This window comes from Rhinatrema bivittatum, chromosome 16, assembly GCF_901001135.1.
Source record: "Rhinatrema bivittatum chromosome 16, aRhiBiv1.1, whole genome shotgun sequence".
NCBI classification, from domain to species: Eukaryota; Metazoa; Chordata; class Amphibia; order Gymnophiona; family Rhinatrematidae; genus Rhinatrema; species Rhinatrema bivittatum.
In genome coordinates, this window is record NC_042630.1 from 31,363,905 (window position 1) to 31,385,701 (window position 21,797).

The window sequence follows — 21,797 nt, forward strand, 5'->3', positions numbered from 1 at the left end:
CTTCTGAGAAGCGGATGTAGGACTTGCTGGAATGGGATTGCTGGCACGTGTACATGCTGTGCAGATTCCCTTCCGATATGCTTCTGTTCTCATCCACTTTATTTTAAATTTGTAGACCACCCATCTAGGCGGTTTACAGTCTTACACTCACAAAAAATCTCTGTGAGCTGATATTAAATACATTTTCTCTGCCTCAGCTCTCCAATTTTCTCCCTAAAATAGACTTTTTTCAATAGGACGGTCATCTCGGTTGGAGGGTTGCAAGTGGCAAAGTTGGAGGCCTTTGCTTGGTCTCTGTACAGTCTTTTATCTGGATATGCCTGTTAAAGGCACAAATACATCAAATACATCAAAGCTATTCCTTCTGGGGAGGTCATTTCTATTTGATTGTGAAAAGGGTCGCTTCCCTCTCATCCTCACCACGATCGATCGTGCCATGGACAACCCCTTACCCCCTGGTGAGATAATTCTGTTCTTGCCTGTTTTACAGAGCTCTCTGTAACAGTGTCTGATGAGAAGTGGTTTTCTGCACTGGAGAGCACACACTGGCTGGACCATGTGAGGTAAAAAACTATTGGTGGATGCTGCCATGTGCTTGTGTTTGGAATGACTTTAATGTGCTGTGTCCTTGAGGATGTAATGCTGCCGTAGATTACCTCCTCTTGGCATCCCAAAGGAAGCTGGCATTAGAACATCTCTCGGGCAAACTGGTGAGCAAGCCTGCCACTGACTCCTGTCTGTTTCATGGAGGCTTCCTCTGCTAACTTAAGACCTAAAACCCACTGACAAGAAGTTTACAGCACCGGATCCCTCCTCTTCACCAGGTCCAGTCGGAGATGCTCTCTGTTTTACTCCTGTCCCATTGCATTCTGGGACTTATAGTCCTGCTTTTCTAACAGAAGGAGGTCTTACCAGCTACTGTGTTCAGTAGGAAAGAAGATGGTAAAGCTCTCGGGACCTATCAAGGTTGATGGTTGTACATTTGTGTGTTGGCTACAAGAAGAAGGACAAGGCTGGTCCTGGAGCTGATTTTTTTTTTTTTTTTTTAATTTAAGCCTCTGATTATCTTGAAACTTTATGAATGAAAAGATTCAGGGTAAAATTGAAAAGTGAAGATCTTGAGGATTCGATTTGATGTGTCATGCAATACCCACAAAACAATAAGGCTAAAATAAGAAAAAAAAAACCAAGCTCTGGGATTTGCTCAGCTAGTCCCAGATAAAGCCACAGGTAGAATTACTGCTGTATAGAAAGTGTTTGGGTGTGTGTGAGAGAGGGTGGGGAAGAGGATGTGTTTCATTTTTCACCCAAGTGCATACACTGATTTCCTTTCCCATTATTCCTGCAGGTCCTGCCTGAGGAAGGCCAGTCAAGTGGCTTCGCTCCTTGCTGACAGGTGTCAATCTGTGGTCCTCCAGGGTACACGTCACCTCATTTCATGTCCTTCCTTACAGGCGCGCTTCAGGTTGCACTGAGAAATGCCGTTCAACTTCTTAATCTCGTCTTGTCCTTTAACCCCCCCCCCCCCCCCCCTTCTGGTGAGATGGGATTTTTATTCTCTTTCTTTTCTCTCGGTTTACAGAATCAGATGATCGAGACTTGAACTGTCTGGTTGCATCCCTGGCGCAGGTGATGTTAGACCCCCACTTCCGAACCCTGTCGGGCTTCCAGAGCCTGGTTCAGAAGGAGTGGGTGGCTGCAGGCCATCCGTTCCAGCAGCGACTCAACCTCCTGAAGGAGGCAGACAAAGAGGAGGTAAGTTTCTGACTTCCTCTGCTCTCCTGGTTCTTTGCCAGACCCTTAATCCATATGTCAGATGGCACCACTCTTGCTGGCTCAGGTAACCAGCAGTCTTTTACAGCACCACCATCAGGTTTCCTTATCAGAATTCTCCTTGCATGTCGGCCCTGGATATTTTCGTTTTGTAGGGTTGGCATTTCTGCCAGATCAATCCAAACAGGCTGATCTAGTCCTGGATTTTGCCCCCATTACATGCAGGGAGTTGCAGTTGGTTTTTTTTTTTTTGTTTTTTTAGGGATATCAGTAGAGACGACATTTCCCTACACACAATGGGGAGAAAATTAGGACCACATCTGTCTGTTCAGATTGACTTGGGCGAGGTCACCATGACCTTTTTCTCCCTCACCTTTTTATACATACAGCACAAGATATCACGAGGGCAACTGAAATTGCACCCGCTCGAGTAACCTGTTTTCATTGTAATACAAGAGGGGTCATCCCCGAGGGTGGGGGTGGAGATCAAATGTGCTCGTAGATTTGAGTTTCCAAAGCCACGCATGTAATTTCCTGCACCTGCTTGCCCCGCAGTTAGTTTCCCTTCCTGCTGAAATTTGTCCCCCAATAGCAGAAACCTTGATCTCAGTCTTTGGAGAGCTGGCACTTGGTAACAGTGCTCTGTCTCTCCTAGGGTGACCTCTACTGGCCGAGCTGGGAATAGCCGGTCTGATGTGACCAGCACACCTAGTCTTCCATTTGGCTGTGCCTCTGTGATTGGCAATCACAACCTCTGGCAGACAGCAGCCTCTGTTTGCATGCTGTTAGCAAGATTGGAGCTTAGAGAGCTTCAAAACGTTTGTCTCTTGGTCCCATCTTTTTATGTGGTTGTACCTCATCACCCAACCCACTAGCCTTTGTACCCCTTTTCTCCTGTGTGATATGTGCTGAGAAGGCTGCATTGCAGAAAGCAGATGATTGTGAACCTGCCACCCAGGGAACTGGGCAGATACTCTCTGGTACAAAGCCAAGCGGTTGCCCTCTTCCTTTAACCCAAATCCAAGCCCCTCTTGGGACCTGAAGTACACAGGGTCACAGTCTGTGTAGTCGGAGCTTTGCTTCCTAGTGTGCTGTATTTTCTTGCACAGTCTCCGGTGTTCCTGCTCTTCCTGGACTGCATGTGGCAGCTACTCCGGCAGTTCCCAGCTGCCTTTGAGTTCACAGAAGCCTATCTGATTGCTCTGCACGACAGCGTCTATGTCCCGTTTTTCTGCACCTTCCTGTTCAACAACCAGTGGGAACAAGGTCGCAGGAACCAGGTGAGCCACACCACACTGCCCAGGTAAAAGCACCCTGGCAGTACAGAGCACTGTTTCACTCTTGGCAGAAAGTGCAGGCTAATAGTGCAAGCAGTGAGCTAAGAGCCTGGAGAGCTCATGGGAGTAAACTTACTCTCCCAAAGACGCGCACGCGAGTGTATGTGAGTGAGAGACAGACAGACCTTGAGCAAGGACTGTATACAGTGCCTCAGTCCCAATACCAGCTCTGCCACAGACTCTGGGCAAATCTATTCGCTCCCTATCCCTCACTTTACCAAATTGTAATGGAGTAGTAGTAGTCGTAATAATAATCACATTGTTCCTCAAGAGCAGATGACACACTCATCTGTTTAGGAATAACAGATCCTCCTTCCAGCCCCATCTTTCTCTGATTTTATCAGCAGTCCATTGGTTCCTCCTGCCGGCATGACCTGATGCTTCTGCAGGGCAAACTGTAAAACATAACTACAGACATAGGAATGGGTCTCTCTTCTTAACATGCGGGCTTATCCCACAGAGCCTGCTCAGAGTTTGTCTGACGCTCTCCTCTGTCTCCAGCGCAAGCTATTCAGCCAGACCTACACCCCAGTCAATGGATGGCGGGACTTCATTACCGAAGAGCACCTACTGAAAGGGATATATTCTGCAACCGCAAAGGAAGCGAGCGTCTGCCCTCCCACCATCTGGGAGTGGCCACTCCACTCCAGCCATCGGCAGCGAGCACAGTTCAGGAACCCAGTGTACACTGCCAGAAACAACCACGTGGCACTAAACGGCCATGCCGTCCTGCACACCACAGATAAGGTAAGTGAATATGGCATCTGCTGGTGGATGGGAGGCTCAGTGCATGCAAAGACTGCATTGCTCTCCACTCTGACGGCAGGGATGGGGGGTGGAGGGGAATCAGATTCAGATGACAACCAATGCTGGGCCTTGATTTACAGTCTAGGGTACTGATATGCAGACAGTAGGGAAAAAAGCGCAGGACTGCTTCTACGGCCAAGTCCAAAAGCAAAGCACATTCAAGCAGCAGCAGCGCTGTCTGAATTATCAGGAAGACTGCTCACCCTGTAAAAATGTTGCTAGCAGGAATTTTGTTATGGGTCTGACAATTGCTTGGTTTTGATTTTTAATATTACTACCCTTAATATAAGGCTTGGGGTGACCTGCACGAAGTGGCAGTTACTACCATAAGAAGCCTGCTGGGCAGACTGGATGGACCATTTGGTCTTTTTCTGCCGTCAGGTCTATGTTACTATAATTTACTGCATGGCCCAGAAGGCTGAACGTTTGGCTCGCTATAGGAAGGCAGACTTGGGCTAGCCTGACGACTCAGTTGGCTGTACTGCGCAGCGCCATGCGGAGAGTCCCCGATTCGATTTCTGAACCCTAGGTCAACTGGGGAATGTCGTAGGTCCCCCCTCACCCCACCATCAAAGAGTGGGAATGCTGCCTCTGTGACCCCAGTTGACCTAGGGTGCATGAAATCAAGTCAGGGACTCTCCGCATGGCGCAGGGCAGCACAGTCAACTGAGCCGCCAGGCTAGCCTGCGTCTGCCTTCCTATAGCCAGCCACACATTCTGGTAGCCGGATTCAGGGTTCATGTTAAAGGGTTCTGGAAGGGTTCCCTCCATCCATAATATCCTCTCTCTGCCACTGAGCTCACTATGCCTCTGTTCAGTTTATACTCCTCCTTTTCATCATTTTGTATTGTTAACCACTGTGAGCTTTTTATGGAAAAGCAGCCTATAAATAAACTGGACTGTTCATAGATGTGCACCTCCTGAGTGTGCTTCCTGCTGTTGGGTATTTGTTCCAAGAGCTGGGTCCTGGACTGTAGCATTTAGTGTCTTTGCTCAGTGTTAAGAGTCTGGTTTGCCTTTTCCCCTGCAGAAGATCCCTGCATCATTCGTCTCTCTCCCTCCTTTTTTATTTCAGCTAGATCCTGCTCCTTCGGCAAATGTCTGCGTGTACCTCCTCAGTAAGGGGGTCCTTTCCTTGCAAACCCAGTTTCTGCCCTGGAAGCACAGTTCAGCCCTCAGAAAAGGCTCCCGCAGATCCCAGTCCTCAGAGAGCCTGGTGGAACAAGAGAGATTGGTGAGGAGCAAGCCCAGCAGAGCCTACCCCTGGGCCTTCGACCAGCCGCTGCTCCCCCTTCACATGGGTCCCTGGATCCACCTCTGGCACCGGTGCTATCTCCGGGGCACCTCTTTCATCCAGGTAATATCTGTTGTGTGGTTTTTGCAGCAGAGATACACAATAAAACCAACCTAGGAAGAAACAGAATCTAGAAGCCAAAAACATTTTGAGGCGGGTCAGCAACTGAGCCTCGGGGTGAGGGGGTGGAGTTTGTTAATAAATTGCATGAAAGGAAGTATATTTAAGGCCTGATTTCACCAGAGAATGGCAGAAAAGCCAAAGGGTAAAATTGTGCTTCGTTTGCTAAGCACCTCAGGAAATGCAACTATTTGAGTCCAGTAAGAGACCTAAGTCAGTGATATATTGCCATGGAAATAACGTCTCGGGGTTTTTGGGGTTTGCTAGGTTGGTGTCTCTGCTTCAACCATCGCTGGTCTGGCTGAGGAACTGAAGTTGCTCCAGGAAAGGATGAGTCACCAGCACACCACCTGAAGCCACACCGTGACTCCTGGGAATTGGAGGCATCAGCAGGGGGCAGATCAAGACTCCCCTCCCCCACCCCTCCCCAAGAGCCCCCTCCCGCCATCCTGTTGAAAACAGCAGATGAAAGTGACTAAATGCCAGCTGCCTTGTGTGCATGAGCTGTCCATCAGTATAATGCACACTGACCAGGGCCTGTGAAATCTACTAGCTCATGGGTTGAAGAAAAAGAGAATTCTGGTCTGGACATGCTGACCATCCTGAATGAGCTGCAATCAAGGTGTCACAGTATTCTGATCATCTGCTGATCATACTCTCCACACAACTCTCTACAAAGAGGCTTCTGTGGCCCACTCGCGGTATGGGAGAAGATTGGGATGTCAAGATTGTGCTGGCGAAAGACTACAGTCATCCACATGCAAATTTTCATCCACAGATGTTTATGTGACCACCAAACTTGAAGGTTTTCAGTGGCCTAGTAGGAGATGTGGGATGCAACTAAGCAGATTTTGACACGGCTTCATTTTCTGTTGGCGTTGCACATGCCACCTATGTCTCGAGAGGAGAAAAAAGTTGGATGCCATCTCTTCTTGCTCCTGCACTGCTGATTCCCTAATGCTAATCGCGTAGATAAATAAGTGTTGGTTTATATATATATAATCCCCTTACGTCCCTGTGACCTAACTTTCACCAGCAGTTTCGGCAAGGAAGAGGAAGCTGAGTATTCCGCTGACATTTCTCTGGATCCAGGGAAAGCTGTGGATGCAGCAGAAGCATCCAGCCTCTACATTTTTTTTCCCACTTGCTCCCCAAAAAGTGAGTTGCATCATCCCTGGCACCAAGGCTTGGAGACAAGGAGGCCAATTCTCTTACGCAGTCTACAACTAGCGCACAGCACGGTGTTCTGCAGTAGCCTTGGGACACGGCCAGCTCATGATGCTGCTTAACTCAAGTTTCTGACCTGTGCCATCCCTTTTATGCAGTGTTTGGGGTACAGGCAGTACAAGTACCCATCACTATGTACCCATCCTCTAAGTCTCCTAGGTTTTTTTTGGGGGGGGAGGGGTTTGTTGGAGTCTCTGCAATATTCGCACAACTTTTTTTTTTTTTTTTTTTACTTTTTATTTATGCAATTTTAAATATACAAAACATCATAAATCTTTGTAAAATCAATATGAGGATAATAGCAAAAAAGGAAAAGAAGCAATCAATGCAAGATAAATACATTGCAGTTACATCTGATGAAACATGCTGGAAACAAAACACATGACATCATTATCATCATCCCCTAATAGAAAAGAAACAGAAAGGAGGGGAAGTAACTCCAGGGAGTAAACAATGAAGCAACTCAAGGAATGGCTGGTAGCGAATAAGGACCCCCCCCCCCCCCCAATACATAAATAAAGGTCTCTAATAACAAGGATCAGGCGGAACTGGCGAAGAAGTAATTATTTTCCTAGCGTTAAGGAAGAACCGTAGCTGCTCAGGAGCAAAGAAAACAAAAGTATCTCTGAACGTAACTCAACGAAACATTTACATGGGTAACGTAATATAAAAGAAGCTCCTAAAATCAAGCGTATCTTTCCTGAGAGCTCAAAAACTTTTCCTGGGTAAGCCTAGAGATAGCAGGAAAAATACACAGATTTTGAGCATAAAAAGGCGAATTTAGATTCCGAAAGTACAGGGACATGACTTTGGAAAGATCCGAATCGGAGACAAGAGACACAAGCAGAGTAGCCCTGTCTATTATTTCCGGACCAGATGACTCAAGAAAATTCTGTAAGGTTCAAAGGGGGAAATTGATTCCCAGCTGAAGTATTTGCTGAAGCATGAGAAGAAGACGGCAAAAAAAAGTTAACATATTTATGGGAGGAGCTTCTTCAGGTGGAATACCCAGAACTTGGTGACAATATTTTCTTAATGTAACCAGCAAGAGTTCACCCAGAATCTTAGGAAAATTAAAAAATCTGAGATTAAGCCGACGAGAAGAGGTCTCCATCAATTCAAGCCTACGGGCTAGAACGCCATTATCCCGAATGGGGATAGACTGTACCGCCTGAACTGCTGCAAGTTGCCTAGGATGCTCTTGGGTGGAACTTTCATGCTGCACAACCATAGGATCCAATTTAGTAATAACTAAGTCCACTTTAGATACTGAAGAGGACAAAATCTGGGCAAAATTCTCCATCAGTTCCCAGAGAGATTCCAAAGCAATAACCGCCGGCTTAACAAGCATCTGACGGGACTCCTGCAACAGTGGATCCGCCGGAGAAGAAACAGCCTCAAAAGGAGAATGAACCTGTCCTCCTACCAGACCAGAACTTTCAGAGGAAGAAACAGTTCCAACAACTGCCATTCCAGCAGAAGCCATGGACGGTGCAATGATAAAAGACGCGGCAATATCCTCGGCTCCCACCCGCACGGACGCCGGCAAAAGTATACTTCCTAGCGTTTTGGCGGCGTCCATCAGCCGGAGGAAGACCCTGTTCTTGAGGGCTGAGGGAAACCTCGTCCCCAGGAAGCACGGACGATCCCTCGCATCAGGGAGCTCACCGCTGAGATTCTGGGGGTCCACAGGAGACGTGAAGTTAACAACTGACTGCTGGCCAGGAGGTAAAGAGGGTTCGGTGGGAAATACCCTAATTTTCCCCTTTCTCTTCAGTGCCATGTCAGATCTGAGCAGGAACCTAAGCAAATAAGGAGTGCTCAGCCGCGCAGAGTCTACTGGCTCGCGGCCATCCTGTCCCCCTCAGCCCAACGTTAACTAGACCTCCAGCAAGGATTTTGAAGCTGGGCTTAGCTAGCCTTGGAAATCAATTTAGTGGCATTCTGTTATCAATCTGACCTACGTGTGGAAAAGTTAATTATGGGGTAAGGGATGCTGGATTAAAGGCCACTGGTGGTAAACGATTACCTGCCAGATCAGCACTTTCCACATTCGCTAATGTAACAAGTTGCAGTCAACGATTACTGTGCTGCAAACAGAGTAAACAATCTTTTTTTGAAAGAATACAAATATTTATTATTTTGATATTAATTTTTACCATTCTGCCTAGCTAAAGCACTTTTGGCGTCCCAAATCTGAGGCTGGTAGGATTATAAGGCAAAATTCCTTTTTATTGTAGCTGATTCCAAGATGCAAGGTCTCCAGCAACTGAACTCAGTGGGGAAGGATGAGCAATGGGGCGAGAGGGGGACCTCCTACTCACTCTTCCAGGAGAGCTGCTTCTTTAACTAGGTGCTACGCTCTGAAACAGGATGTGTGAGGTTAAAATCCTCAGCTGAAAAAAAAACTCTACATGTAGCAGAGCAGTGGAACCCCTCCCAGGCAAGAAGCACGGCTGGAGGAAGAAAAGAATTAGATTTTAGAAGATTTTTCCTTATAAGTCATTGGAAGGCAACATATAGGAGTCATTTCAAAAGTGTATTTTTTTAAATCTTAGCCCTCTTTATCCTGAAAATAGCTGTTCTAGGGACCACTATTCCTACCCATACATCACCCCCCACCTATTATCATTTTAAATTTTTCTGCATCTTGTCTAATGAAGCAACAAGTGTGGATTTTTCTTCTATTTTACCCTGTGCACATTTCTATAACTGAGTCTGCACACTTTGACAGCTGATGTTCTTTTAGCCGATTTTCCTGCCCCATGTGACATTTCCTAGTGTCAAGGTCATGAGTGCACTGTCGAATGAGGACAGGAAGGAATCCGCTGCAGCAGGAAACTTTTCTTTTTTTTTTAATATTCCCTCCAAAATAAATAATAGGGCAGAGCTGTGTCCAAGGATCATTGATGGGCTGGAGTTGGCTTTCCAATTAGAATACCGGAAGTCTGGTGCTACCCAGTTCCTGGAGGAAAACTGTAATCCAGTCCTGGTTTTCTTTCACCCCCTTCCTCACTTTGATGTATTCTGGTACTTAATTGTGGTTGATTTCAAATGGAAGACTCAAAAACTGCAAATCCCACTGGGATATGTGTTTAAAAATGTTAAAAAAGGTCCGGACAAAAGTCTGCCTTCAAAAGCCAGGTCTCATCACCTACTTACGATGCAGAATTATGCGTTTGGTGGTCTGCATCCTATGAATAGGAGAATAAAAATTACTTTGTGCCACATGCAGAATACAAATTGCTACCTATCATAAAGTGAAGCCACTGGCTCAAAAGGTGGCCTCCATGAAAGGGCCCAATTAGTTACTCCCTATAGGAAAGAATTTGTAATCTGTGGTTTTTTTTATTCAATGTATTTTTTTTAATACCAGACATTTTTTCTATATACGTTCTGACATTTGGGGGTATCAGGCTGCCTTTTCTTGACATCTGCAGCTTGCCTTTTTTTTTTTATAAAGTGTTTTGCACAGTATTTTGGTTTTTTGAAAGATTTAGCAGGTCCCGTTTTGTGTAACTTTTCAAGTATTTAATACAAAAAGTCTGCATCGAGCGTGCTGAATAAATCTTTATATTTGTCTCTAAAGAAACTAGATGAAGGTACAATCGGTCCATGTGGCATTTGTGTAAATTACTGAAGTTTAAAAAAAATAAAAAAATGCATTAACAGCAGCAAGGAACCTACTGCTGGTGGAAAAGTGGCAATGTAAAGTTTGAGAGCTGGGCCCCACCCATGATGAGGGTTGACAGATGGCTAAATCAGTCCTGGTTTTACCCCCACTGTGTACAGGAAGATGGAGTTTTGATTTCAGGCTCAAGCTCAGAGCCCGACTCAGCCTGTCCTCTTGGAGATGGCCATAGAGTCACCCTACCTAAGATGATATGGATGACAGCCCAAGTTTTAGCCAAAAAAACAGTTTTGAAGGCCAGTTGTATCCATCCTCTTTATTTCAAAAGCACTTAGTAGTAAAACAGCTTGTCCTGAGGGACTGCTGAAATCCTCTGTACCAGAGACTGTTTCTGTCCACCACTGAAGTCACCAGAATCCCCATTATAAGGGTCATGAACCTGGGACTACAGGATCCGCTGCACATGATAGTATGCCAAAACATTGTTTTAAATAAAAAATACACTTAATAACAAAAATATTAATATTACAAAAAGCAATCATTAAGGCATCAAAGCATCTTCAGATACACTGCAGTTAGAAAAGATTAAACACATAACTGCTATAGTTGGCAGATTACACAAAGCATTTCCATACTGAAATAGTTAAGCAGCTGTTAGCATTCAGTGTCAACAGTACTGGATACTCTGCAGGGAGAGGAAATCAAATACTCCACAGCCTATTTTGTGATTTCATCCCAAGCAGCATGCCCCAAGATTCAATCATGCTAAGCTTCCAGTCTACAAGGACAGCTGCTATACTGAAATCAGATCAAGTCTTTATAACCCAGTATCCTTTCTCGGACAGTGACATGTGGTGGAAGATCAGAGGATGTGTATAAAATGGTCCATCCCTGACTCATTCTTCTACCATCTAGTAGTCCTGGGATGCACTGAACTTGGTGATCTGACTGACAAATATCCTGCCCCCTCCCTCCGCCCCACCCCTCAACAGACTGAGAATAAGGAAAGTGACATCCAAGTTGCTGCTTGAGGCTTGGAAGTCAAGATAACGTAGCTCTGATGACTCCCCAGGCTTTCCTTTCAGCATCATCACGGGGGCACAACTATGACTTACAATTAAACATTATTTAATGGTGATTCTGGTCCTGTGCTATTGGCCACAGCAGTATAGTGAACAGGTCAAATTTGACATTATAAACCATTTATGGCTTTCTATAAGGGCCATGCCTATAAAAGAATTCCTAATATTACACATTTCTGAAAGCAGTATAATGAGGTATAGAAATCTGGTTTGGGCCCAGGGTTAAGACAGCTCTGGCAGACCTCTTTTTTTGGGGGGGGGGGGGGGAAGGCGGGCTTGGGGAGAAAGGGTTTACATTGTAATGACTTGCCTTTAATATTCTTGGAGACTCCGCTGCATACTCTGCCGAAGAAGCCTCAGAGGGTGGAGTGCCACATGCTTCATTCTATTCTGCACCAAAATATAAACAATCTCCACTCAGCAAAATGAGACACAAAGAGAGAAAAATCACCCACTAGAACATTTAAATGCCCTGCGCTACATGTTTTTCAAAAGACAGGAGTAAGAATATTTTTTCATTTTTGATCCTGAGGAAGGACTAGTTCCGAAGCTTGGCCATATTGGGAACATTAAGATAAGTAGTTTTACAAGATTTGTCAACATAAAGCCAGCGTGTGACTTAGGATCATTATAAGAATACAGAGTGTAATGTTGGGTGTAGCAATGTTATTGGAAATCAGTTCCGGAGTGGCGACTAGTGAACTCGATAAGTCTTTGACAGTCAATTTTAAGTGCAAAAAAAAAAAAAAAGGTTTCTTTAAAAAAATGTATAACTATGTTTTTGTTGTACTGCAATGTTTAAATAAGGTAGTTGATGGTAAATTAATAATGGCAAGTCAGTGGTTAGAAGATGTTGAGATGCCATCACAACTCTCCAGCCCCTGACGCAGACGCAACGTGTCGAAACTCTGCCAGTGTCGGGCGGGCATGTGTTCCAACAAGGATTGTTTTGATAAATAACGACAGCAAGCAAGCAACATAGGTTTTATGAAAGATTCACAGCAGGAGGGGTTCTTAATTCAGGACAAGTACCTCAGAAGGCTTTGAAGAACAAGTTACATTATTTAATTCGATTTTATTTGCTTAAGAAAATAATTTAAAAAAAGTACTTGCTATAAGCATGTCTTTCCCTTGAGTTCTAACCAAAAGCAGTTATTACCCATTTAAAACAGTACCAGACATCAGATTTTCGGCATAAAATATTGAATCCCGATTGTTTGTTTATATTGCCTATAGGGGAATTCACCATAGAGGATTGAATTTTTATGGTAAATTAATGATTACAATTTCAAAAACAAGGTATCCTGGTCAGTACCATAGATTGTGTAAGTATGAAACAACCATTGCCCACCATTTCTTATATTAAATTGAGAAGAAATTAAGCAGTTTTTCCACAATAACATTGTTTGTTTAAATGTTCTAGTGGGTGATTTTTTTCTCTTTTTTTTGTGTATCACTCTATTCTGGGCCAGCGCTGATGGCTTGGGAATAAAAGGTACTTTGCTGAGTGTGACCTACTTCTCTGTAATATGATGCATGCTTTGCCATGGGATTAGAATGTGTTCAATGTGTTCCGAATGTGTATATTTTTGTAGTAATGTTTCTATTTAAGTACCTATTAAAATGCAGTCTTTTTAAACATGGTGCATTCTCGCCTGGTGCATCTTTAACCATGAAATCTGAACGTGGAGCAGCATCTGAAGCCATTCTTTTGGAAAGGTGAATAACAAAGGCATCACTAGAGGATTTTATGTTTAAGCTACAGTGATTACTGCTCATTCTGATTCTTAAATTGACCAAGGACTTCCATGTCAAGAAGTAACATAGTAAAATTTCAGGAAAAAGGTCCAACTGGCCTATCCAGTCTGCTCAGTTATTTCTGTCCACACCATCAAGAATACATCCCAGCTGTCAGCCACAGCATTCCTGCCTGTAGTCTATGACATCACACCCAAGCCAAGACAGCTTCTATTGTTTTCCTCCTTGATAGGCCACCCTCTTGCGGGCCAATACAGTAAAAGTCACAGGATAGCGGGCGAGCACCTGCTCTCCCGGAACACGCACAGGCCACTCTCCTGTGCGCGCGATTTAGTATCAGTCCGCATGCAAATGAGGGCCTGCAGTAAAAAGAGGGGCTAGGGACACTAGCGCGTCCCTAGCCCCTCTTTTTTAACTGGAGCGGCGGCTGTCAGCGAATTTGACAGCAGACGCTCAATGTTGCCGGCGTTGGTTCTCAAACCCGTTGACAGCCACGGGTTCAGAAACCGGACACCGGCTGATTTCAATTTTTTTTTTAATTTTTAATTATTTTTAACTTTTGGGACCTCCGACTTAATATCGCCATGATATTAAGTCGGAGGGTGTACAGAAAAGCAGTTTTTACTGCTTTTCTGTGCACTTTCCCGGTGCCGGCAGACATGAACGCCTACCTTTGGGTAGGCGCTAATTTCTGAAAGTAAAATGTGCGGCTTGGCTGCACATTTTACTTACTGAATCGCGCGGGAATACCTAATAGGGCCATCAACATGCATTTGCATGTTCGGGCACTATTAGTTTCGGGGGGGGGGGGGGGGGGGGGAGGTTGGACGTGCTATTATCCCTTACTGAATAAGGGGTAAAGCTAGCACGTCGAAAACGTGCATTAACAGTGCACTCCACCAGAGCGCACTGTACTGTATCGGCCTGACAGTTAAATATGCAAGATCCTTCATTTAGTTCAGCCCCAGTGCCCCTCTCCTCCCTTGTCTAACATCCTACAGCATGAATTTTATCTCCACTACGAGATGTGAAAACCTTGGAAAGGTATAATTTTATTGCTGCCAAAATAGCTCACATAGGCCTAGATTCATCAAACTGCTATAACTATAGCAAAAATAGCTCCCGTTGGTCTGCTGCTGAGAGAGAGAGAGAGTCACAAAAAAGTTAACTATACCACTGTAAGAGGGGAGGGCACTAGTAACTTGAGGTGAGGTTTGTGGAGTCTGTTGGGTTTTAGGGGGCAGTTTAACATGCACAATCATACGTACAAACAGCACAGTTTACCATCAGTGAAGATTTTATGTGATTTGGAGGGATGAAAGGTGAAAGAGTAGATTTGTACTTTGTTCTCTCTACCTTGCTGCAATGAAGCTAAATAGAGAGAACATGGTACAAATCTACTCTTCTTTCACTTTTCATCCCTCCAATTTAATAAAATCTTCACGGATGGTAACTGTGCTGTTTGTATGTATGACTGTGCATGTTAAACTGCCCCCTAAAATCCATCCGACCCCACAAACTTCAACCCAAGTTATTAGTGCCCCTTCTTAGAGTGGTTTAAAAAAAAATAAATCAGTGGGCCTCCACTCTCTCTCCATTCCCCTCTCTCCATGCCCAGAAAAAAGGTATGGTTATTTCTGACATTAAATCCCAGGATAGTGTGCGGGAGGACGCAACTTTAACCAGCCCTCATTTCCATTAACTCCATCCGAACTCGTCCCACTTAAATACATCTTCAAATTTGCAAACCATTTTGTGATGCAGTGTTTAGCACATGCATTACAGTAGGCATTAGGGCCCTAACGCCTGCAATAACGCCCTAACACATTTTGATAAATGACTCCCATAATTTCTTAAAATCTCTGGCGAAATCGCATACCCTGGAGAAGGGTGGATGTGGTCCCTTTTCATACAAGTAGTAATAAAGAGGATTGGGTCAAACCAATCTGATTCATTGATTTCATTGTCATTAGGCAAAGGGGGTGCTGCATGTTATTTATTTGGATTTCATGTATTTATTTTACTTTACAAAATAATTTCAACAAAGCTTTTGATACTATCCAACACAGAAGCCTCACTTTTTATTTATTATAATTTATTAAACTTGAAATAATACCTGTGTAGCAGCTCAGCTGAGCAGCCCGAGAGTGGGTGTTCCCTGCACCAACTTCCACCACTCTTGCTGTGGAAAAAAAACATTTTCTGATATTAAGCCTGAGTCTAACCCCTTTCGAAACTGATATCTTAACCAGCAGTTCCCAAATGTCTTTACTCTGAAAAAGATTTATGTTTCCCTTCCCGCATACCTATTCCCTAAAGTTATAGTTGATTTTCAACCAGGCTTTGTTTAGCCCCTATCAAAGATGGCCGCCGCCAACGTCACTTCAAAGCCCTCAATCTGCGGCGTTTTTCCCTCCTCCAAACGCCTTCAACACCCGAAGCTGACTGAACGGCGAAGCGCACCCAAGATGGCGGTGGTGCGACTGCTCCGCTCTCCTGAGCCATAGCGCGCGCTCGGCGGACGTGAGGTCACGGGGGCACTTCCTGGAGACGTCCGGAGCACGTTAGCAATGGCGGCCGGTCCGATTTCGGAGCGGAATCAGGGTGAGCGGTAGGACCGGTTACGACACCAAATCGGGGTGTGGGGGTAAATTGACTTCCCCCAAAATGGAGTTTTCTTTTTTGTTTCAACATCCGGGGTCTTGTTAGTGCTCTAGGCCCCCAAAACAAGTAACTCGTTGGGGGGGGAGGGGAATTTGGGGGAGTTTTGTCGCACCCCTGGAGAAGATACCCCTTCCCTCGCGCCCTGGTCAGGCGGCTCTGGCCTTGTGCATGTTCTGTCAGATTTGTGTGCACCCAGTTAATTTACACACTCTAGGAGGCCCGGTATCCATCCAGATCTGCCCTAAGGGTTCTTTATAAACTCTACTGAAGACTACAGTATTGGGAAATTTAGTCTTAAAATGAGCAGGTGCTGTGGGAGGAAGAGAGCCTTAAGTGGAGAACAACTTGTTTGTCTCTGCTAAAGAAAAGCTCAATTTCAATGCATTTTGATTGTTTAATGACATTCCCTAGCCCCACTATGCATGTCTGAAAAATGCTTTAGAAAATTGGCTGCTTTAACAAGATCGGCATTCTGGAGTAAAAATCGGCTGACTTTGTTTTTCTTGTAGATGCCACTGTGTACGTGGGAGGACTGGATGAGAAGGTGAGCGAACCGCTGCTATGGGAGCTGTTTCTCCAGGCAGGGCCCGTGGTCAATACGCACATGCCCAAAGACAGGGTGACAGGCCAGCACCAAGGTAAGGCTCTGCACCCCATACTTCCTAAGATCCAGCAGAGGGGGTGTTTGTGAAATGTGCATTTGCTGGACTCAAGCTATCTGAGACTCAAAGCTCTTCTACATCACTGGTATTTGTTTTTACTGTGCTTGGGATGTGTTTAAGGAGTGCAAGTGGGTATAGTTTGCACTAAGCCTACCGTGAGATATTTCATTTGAAATGCTAAATAAATGCTTTTATTCAGTGAAGAAGTGATTGGGGTCGAGCCATAGATAGTTGGCAAGGGTACACATGGTAGTAGTGTAGATACATCATTTATAGAACAGAGCACTTGCATGGAACTAGGTAACTCACAAATGGGTAAAGTTATGGGACCAGATGGATATTAAGGGCACTCAAGTTCTGCTGGTCGATGTATTTACTTGATCTTTGGCAAAAGGAATGATTCAACTGAACTGGAGAAGAGCAGATGTTTTTCCCTCTTCATTAAAGTAATAATAGGGAAAAGGATGAAAAACTATAGGCAGTTAATTGGTCGGGGTGAATAGTAAATGAATGGAAACTTTATTAAAGGGAAGGATAATGAAGAATCCCTGCTTCCTCCCCAGAGTTAACTCTGCCTCCAAAGCAGCTCCAACCCTGGCCAAAATGGAGTGTGAAAAACCCAAGTGAGAACTGAACTCTGGTCCCTTCTGCATGTGACACACAGCCACTGTTAAGATTAGCAGAACTATTTTGTGTGGCACTATTAACATGCCAGCCCCCTTTACTACTTACTGTACTGTGGTTTTATCCTTCAACAGGTTATGGGTTTGTGGAGTTTCTTAGTGAAGAGGATGCAGACTATGCTATAAAAATTATGAATATGATCAAACTGTATGGGAAGCCTATTCGGGTGAACAAGGCCTCGGCTCACAACAAGAATTTGGACGTGGGTGCAAACATCTTCATTGGGAACTTAGATCCTGAGATTGATGAGAAGCTGCTGTACGACACATTCAGTGCCTTCGGTGTCATCCTTCAGACCCCTAAAATCATGCGTGACCCGGACACAGGCAACTCAAAGGGCTATGCATTCATCAACTTCGCCAGCTTCGATGCCTCAGATGCTGCCATTGAGGCCATGAATGGACAGTACTTGTGCAACAGGCCCATCACAGTGTCTTACGCCTTTAAAAAGGACTCCAAAGGGGAGCGGCATGGCTCAGCGGCAGAGCGGCTGCTGGCCGCACAGCATCCCTTGTCGCAGGCAGACCGGCCACATCAGCTCTTTGCGGATGCCCCACCTCCTCCATCGGCTCCAACCCCCATTGTTACAGCGCTGGGACCTGGCATTCCTCAAGGTGAGCAAACAACTTTTTTCCCTAAAGCACTACCAGTGTACAGTTGCAGAGTGATGATGATTATTCATAATATGCCATGAATGGACACAGTACAGTTGTAGGGCAGTAACTGTTATTTATAAAATGCTGAAGGCATATACAGCTGTGAATAGTGTGTGAGCCATACTTTTATTTTCTGCTGGGGTTATTGACTAAATGGAAAAATCTATACATACAGAATGTTAGACCCATTGTACGGGTCATTGGTGAGACCTCACTCTGAACCTTTGGACAGATATAGGGTTATCCAGATGGTAGGAGATGAAACTTAAGGGCCTAAATCTGTATACCTGAAAGAAGAGGAGAAACAGGGGACATGTGATGGGAACATTTTAATACTGTGAGTGAGTCCCGTGAGTGAGTCCCTTTCAATGAAGAGAAGTTCTGCAACCAAGCATCATAACAGGCTCCAAGGGGACAGTCTCAGGAGCAAGGGCAGGAAATATTTTTTTTTACGGAAAGGTTAATGTATTGAGTGGAACACTCTCCCCTAGAGTGGATGGTTAAAGATAAATCAGTAAGAGACTTTAAAGTATGGGATAAGCACAGAGGTGAAGAGAGAGAAACTCAGCCTAGTAGTATATGTATAAAGCACTGAACTCAGACAATTCAATGAGTGTTGGGGCTGCCAAAATTAATGGAAAAATGGTTAAATATGAAATTATAGGAGCTGTAGCAGAAATGCAAGCAACTATGTAGCTGCAAATAAATTAAAAAATAGAAGTCCTAGCAGAAAGTCAGGAACTCACATAGCTGGGTCCATCTGGCAGGTTATGCAGGGGAACTAGGAGGTCAGAGCAACAGCTATACAAATATTACTGGCCATTTAGATGTTTTGTGTTAGACATGGGAAGGGAGGGGTGCTTGGTATGAACCTAAGGGAGATCTTATATGCCCATCTATCGAAGATGGCAGAGTACAAGAAACTTGTCCTACACAAGGACAATTATCTTACAAGTCATCACGCACTCCATCTGACAGCTGGGATATATCTTTTCAGTGTAGATATGGATAAATTGGTGGTTTGGTCTTTTTCTGCTGTCATCTACTGTTAGGAGCAACGGACTAGGCCTTGATGTTGTGCATTTCAGAGCCTCTGTTCATATTTAGTTTCTTCTCCCTTCAGGTGTACCGTCACATGGATCCTTTCCTCCTGGGCCGCCACCTGGAACCATGCCCCCAGGAATGCCTCCTGCAATACCACCCCCACCAATGCCTCCAGTCTCTGGAGCTCCAGGACCTCCCCAGGCGGGTGCTGGGGGAGGGGGACACCCATCAGTACCTCACCACTTCCCACCTGGAGGCATGCACCCAGGTAAGCATGCTCTGGCCTTCTGCAGATAAGCATTTAATACTGTGAAAAGAAAAAAAATACTTTGTCCACTGCCTTTTTTTAGTTGACTAGCTGACAGCTGTAAAAGTAATGGTTAGGTAAGCTCCCTCTAGGAAGTGTGAGCACTCCTTGCCTCGGTGGATCTGAGTTGAAATTTGATTGGTGTAATCATCTTTGGTAACACAAGGCAGGAACAGCTAGGTCCGTAATTTAAAACCTTCTTAGTTAAAAGCTTTCTCTTGTATATTTTTTTTTTTTTTGGTCACAGATAACAATCTGTGCTGACTCAGGCCCTTGTATTGCTTACCCTCACCCTCTCCCCAGGACTCCTGGGTTTTGATGTGGTCGGTTACCTTACAAGGCAACTCAAGGCAGTCCAGCTCTGCTTCATCCCTTCCAGGGTTTGTGGTTTTCATCAGTGTCTAGTGTAAAGTAATCACTCTTTTATCAGGTTGACTTTTGTGACATTGCAATTGACTTAAGAACATAAGAATATGCCATGCTGGGTCAGAGCAAAGATTCATCAAGCCCAGTATCCTGTTTCCAACAGTGGCCAACCCAGTTCACAAGTACCTGGCAGGGTCCTGAAAAGTTGATAGATTCCATGTTGCTTAACTCAGGGAATAAGCAGTGGATTTCCCCAAATCCACATTAATGGTTTATGGACTTTTCTTTCACTTTCAGTTCATTGTGTCCCCAGAGCCTTAGTTATGAATTGAGGATAACACAAAGTGCTCTTTTGTATTTACAATGTTTTCACAGGAATGCCACCGATGTCTGTTCCACATCATGGCCCCCCTGGTATGGGCCTGCATCATCCAGGACCTCCCGGAGCAGGTGGGCAAGTTGCACCACGTCCGCTTCCCGGGATGCCACATCCTGGCCCTCCGCCCATGGGCATGCCACCAAGAGCTCCGTTTGGAACGCCCATGGGTAAGTAGCTCCATGCACATTCCAGCTGCCACATGATGGCGATGCGTACTGAAGCAGCCCTCACATCCCCCCCCCCCCCCCCCTCTTTTTTGGAGGGAAAGATGAGGTGTCAGCCAGGAAGGAGAGCGGTACCAGCAGCAAAGCGACCAAGCTGCTCTTGGGCAACGGGTCTAGTGAAATGGTTTGTGTTCTGTCATCACTCTCACTTGCTCCGTTTTGTGAGAACAGTCCAGGTGGAGACTGGTGGTGACCGCCTCTCGATTACAGGAAAGGTACAAAGCAATAAACCTTGCAGGAAGCTGATAGTAAAAGATAATGCCAAAGCTCGGTGTCAAAAATGTTTTTAGTTCACTGTTTTCAACTTTAGATAACCTCTGATTGCCTATCAGGGCCGGCTGAGAAGGTGGTTTATTACTGGGGTAAAAATGTCCACCATAAATCGGTATATACAAACAGAATTAAACCGACTGCTTCAGCTAACCTTTTCCTACTCTCCCCGCAGGACCACCGGGTCACATGCCGCACCCTGGGATGCGGGGGCCTCCCCCGCTCCTGCCCCCCCACGGCTACAATGGACCACCGAGGCTTCCACCGTACGGGTACCAGCGAGGCCTCCCCCTGCCACCTCGCCCTGCCCAGAGGATGCCCGCACCTCTCCGGGGCCCCATGCGAGGACCTATGCCGCAGTAACAGGGCCCAAGCTCTCTGCAGTGAAAGACTTTCCGTGCTCCGTGTTCGTCTAGTTTTTAATTCTTTTTGTATGGACGAAGGTTCACATTCCTATGAAAAGACTGGAGAGAACAGTAGAATGTTTGGGTGGGTTTTGCCTTAAACATACAAAAGAATTCCTTGAGAAATGCAGGTAATGTATCTTGTTCTCCCAGAGAGTTGGTGTTTGCTATCAAGTACCTGCTATGAGATCAGAAAGGGTTTTAGTAAAAAAGTTCTTGTATGTAAATACAGCAAAGTTTAGCTGAACACAAATAAAGCCATTGCATTGTTCCTCTTTGAAAAATATCTGCTTTTCCTGTTAGTTAAAAAACAACAACAAAAAACCACCACTGAAGGTGTAGGGGAAGATTTGTCTTGTGTTTTCATTGGTTAGTCCTGGCCACAGTCTGGTGAGTATTCCAGTGTCCACGGTAAATGTGTACCACGAGCTGGCAGGGCCTGCATAATAGTGGTAATTGATCATTTAAGCTCTGTTCAGGCAGGCATAGCAGCAGCTCCTCCCAGCCCATTCAGTGCCATCACACCTGCAGAGCTGCTAATTGGACAGGGTCAGGAGGCCCAGTCTTTCACACTCTTTGACAGTTCACATGGAAGTGTAATGCCTTAGACAGGTGCTGTAGAAAGAAGTGACAGCAGCTCTGTTCATGCATTTGAGCCCTGGTTCTGATTTAGGAGAAGTCTCAGTGTCTTTGGAAGCTTGTACTGTGTGTTGAGCCTTCCCAATACCCCCATGAAAACAGCACCACAGACAGAGGCGAGGAAGGTGCTGTAAGTCGCACATGGTTATTCCATACCCCCCCATCAACGAAAAATAAAAATAGACAAGGCAACCTCTTGGCGTGATTCCATTGCCTCCCCCTTGCTCTAATCCTAGGCCTCATCCTCCCCACTGCTGCACGTTCTTTTTTTGATGGAAATGGTGTGCATCTTTAATTATAGCTACATCCTCCTGTTATTAGCATGTTTCACAAATTTAGAAATGTGCTATTAAATTTTCAACAGACATTTATTTTTAAACTTGGAATGCTGCTTCACAGCGATGAAAGAATTGTTTCCCCCTGTTCAAGATGCACATTGTACTAAGCCCCTGGGTCTGTTAGTAATTTT

The 21,797-nt window shown here is 45.1% G+C and overlaps 2 protein-coding genes and 1 long non-coding RNA gene across 5 annotated transcripts in view; 2 read left to right on the forward strand and 1 right to left on the reverse strand.

Annotated features, from left to right (window-relative positions):
- Positions 1 to 12,917, forward strand: part of MTMR11 (myotubularin related protein 11) — a 28,109-nt gene extending 15,192 nt beyond the window's left edge. The window contains exons 11-18 of one of the 2 annotated variants that reach the window (XR_003853105.1): positions 491 to 563; positions 1,349 to 1,419; positions 1,583 to 1,755; positions 2,883 to 3,053; positions 3,612 to 3,857; positions 4,993 to 5,274; positions 5,599 to 8,286; positions 8,799 to 12,917. Coding sequence is in view for 1 of the 2 variants with exons in the window: in XM_029581084.1 (XP_029436944.1) it covers positions 491 to 563; positions 1,349 to 1,419; positions 1,583 to 1,755; positions 2,883 to 3,053; positions 3,612 to 3,857; positions 4,993 to 5,274; positions 5,599 to 5,685 (1,103 nt within the window). In the remaining variant the exon portion in view is untranslated. Of the gene's footprint in view, positions 1 to 490; positions 564 to 1,348; positions 1,420 to 1,582; positions 1,756 to 2,882; positions 3,054 to 3,611; positions 3,858 to 4,992; positions 5,275 to 5,598 lie in introns of both variants that reach the window. The other variant, XM_029581084.1, reaches the window with a different exon arrangement.
- On the reverse strand, positions 11,580 to 15,492 carry LOC115078272. The gene is made up of 3 exons (XR_003853106.1): positions 15,336 to 15,492; positions 15,146 to 15,211; positions 11,580 to 11,661 (listed from the first exon to the last, which is right to left on the reverse strand). It is a non-coding gene; the product is annotated as an uncharacterized LOC115078272 (long non-coding RNA).
- A 4-nt stretch (positions 15,493 to 15,496) lies between these two features.
- SF3B4 (splicing factor 3b subunit 4) lies at positions 15,497 to 20,973 on the forward strand. Of its 2 annotated transcripts, none has more exons than XM_029581086.1 (6): positions 15,497 to 15,633; positions 16,203 to 16,331; positions 17,114 to 17,653; positions 18,819 to 19,007; positions 19,788 to 19,958; positions 20,461 to 20,973. In XM_029581086.1, exons 1-6 carry the CDS (start codon positions 15,600 to 15,602, stop codon positions 20,646 to 20,648), a joined length of 1,251 nt encoding a protein of 416 aa, XP_029436946.1. In that variant the 5' UTR covers positions 15,497 to 15,599; the 3' UTR covers positions 20,649 to 20,973. The 2 variants fall into 2 exon arrangements, with proteins under 2 accessions (XP_029436946.1, XP_029436947.1); XM_029581087.1 differs by having other exon boundaries at positions 15,573 to 15,676.
- The last annotated feature ends 824 nt before the right edge of the window (positions 20,974 to 21,797 follow it).